Here is a 1,717-nt window from a genome sequence, read left to right as displayed (position 1 = left end):
GGGCTTGGGGAGTCCCCCGTTGTGTAGGTGTGTGCGCGTTTGGGACCCAGGGGCTTCTGCGTGGACAGAGTGTTGGGAAGGCAGGGAGGGGCTCCGGTGGCCGGGTTTCAGGGTGTAGCCGAGCTGCGTGTGGTGGTGGAGGGAGTCACCTCTGTGGCACACCCCTGTCCCCGCAGGCATCTTCCCGGAGCCGGAGCGGGACCCCGTCATCCAGATCTGCTCCCTGGGCCTGCGCTGGGGCGAGCCGGAGCCCTTCCTGCGCCTGGCGCTCACGCTGAAGCCCTGCGCCCCCATCCTGGGCGCCAAGGTGCAGAGCTACGAGTGTGAGGAGGACCTGCTGCAGGTGACCACTGCCCCCTGCCCATCCCCCAGGCTCACCCGCGGGCCAGCTGTCAGGCCTGGGCCTGGTCCCTGGATGTTAACGCCCACGTGCCTGGGTCTGGGTCCTTGTGTGCTGAGGGGCAGACATTTCCCCTTGAGTCTGCCTTAGCATTCTCAGAAATGCCAGCCCCAGCTTTCCCCTGTGTGCAGAAGGCCACTAGGGCTGCTCTAGGTGGCTTCTGGAACTTTGCGGGTGTGGGGGACCCTGCGGCAGTGGCATGCCCTGGGTGACCCTACGTGCTTTGCCCCGGACAAGGCCTGGTCCACCTTCATCTGCACCATGGACCCTGATGTGATCACAGGCTACAACATCCAGAACTTTGATCTTCCGTACCTCATCTCCCGGGCCCAGACCCTCAAGGTACGGGCAGGGTGTGGGGACGGGGCTTGGGGCTCTGTCCGCCCCCAGCCCCCGCACTCCATTCCTCCCAGTGGCTCCGGCGATGACCCAAACCCTCTCCCCCACAACCCAGAGTCCAGGACTTAGCGCTGCTTCTGGCAGAAGTGATGGGGGACAGCTGTGTAAGGAGCAGCCCGTGTGTTCCGATGTGGACTGAAGCCGTCGGGGTGCAGTGACCCCCCCCTTTAGCTCAAGTGTAAAATATGTCAGTGAAGGGCATTTAAGTACAGCGGCCCCGTAGAGTTTCCTGGGCTGTGTCTTTAAGTACAGCGGCCCCGTAGAGTTTCCTGGGCTGTGTCTTTAAGTACAGCGGCCCCGTAGAGTTTCCTGGGCTATGTCTTTATGGCAGCAGATCACAGGTCTTTCTCCCAAGTTGCCTCTGGCTGGGTTTGAACTGCTGACCTTCAGTTAGCAGCTGAGCCCTTAAGGTGCCCCAACAGGCCTTCTTATGAGTGTCTTAGCATGCCACGACCAGTCATTGTAAAGTAGCTGGTTTAAAACAAGGGAGATTTATGTCCCTCTGCTGTGGAGGCTAGGAGTCCATAATCAGGGTCTTGACCACGTTGACTTCTTCTGAGACACTGGGGAGAACGTGTCAAGCCTCTGTCCCGGCTTCGGTAGCAGCCGGTGGCCCTTGGCCGAACCCTCTTGGTCCCTGCCTCACCCTCTCCCGCTGGACTCTCACCCCTGCCTCCTCCCTGGTCTCCATTCTGCACCCTCCAGTTCGTCCCCCACCGGCCCAGAGGGGTCGCTCTCCCACCAGGACTGGGGGAGGCATGGCTGGTGTCTGTCCGAGTGGTTGGCACACACTGCATGCCCCGGGCCGCCTCCCAGGTGCACAAGTTCCCCTTCCTGGGCCGTGTCTCCGGGCTCCGCTCCACCATCCGCGACTCGTCCTTCCAGTCCAAGCAGACCGGCCGGCGGGACAGCAAGGTG

General features: G+C 62.1%; 1 protein-coding gene across 1 annotated transcript in view; it reads left to right on the top strand.

The window, feature by feature from the left end:
* Positions 1-1,717, top strand: part of POLD1 (DNA polymerase delta 1, catalytic subunit) — a 17,122-nt gene that overhangs the window by 4,922 nt on the left and 10,483 nt on the right. The window contains exons 5-8 of the mRNA XM_007957644.1: positions 28-37; positions 177-343; positions 638-742; positions 1,616-1,714. Of these exons, the coding sequence (XP_007955835.1) occupies positions 28-37; positions 177-343; positions 638-742; positions 1,616-1,714 (381 nt within the window). The remainder of the gene's footprint in view (positions 1-27; positions 38-176; positions 344-637; positions 743-1,615; positions 1,715-1,717) is intronic.

The sequence above is a fragment of the Orycteropus afer genome, unplaced genomic scaffold (assembly GCF_000298275.1).
Source record: "Orycteropus afer afer isolate SDZICR_OR568_19922 unplaced genomic scaffold, OryAfe1.0 scaffold00766, whole genome shotgun sequence".
Taxonomy (NCBI): Eukaryota; Metazoa; Chordata; class Mammalia; order Tubulidentata; family Orycteropodidae; genus Orycteropus; species Orycteropus afer.
The sequence above is the reverse complement of the archived record's forward strand: the minus strand, read 5'-3'. Positions and strand labels throughout refer to the sequence as shown.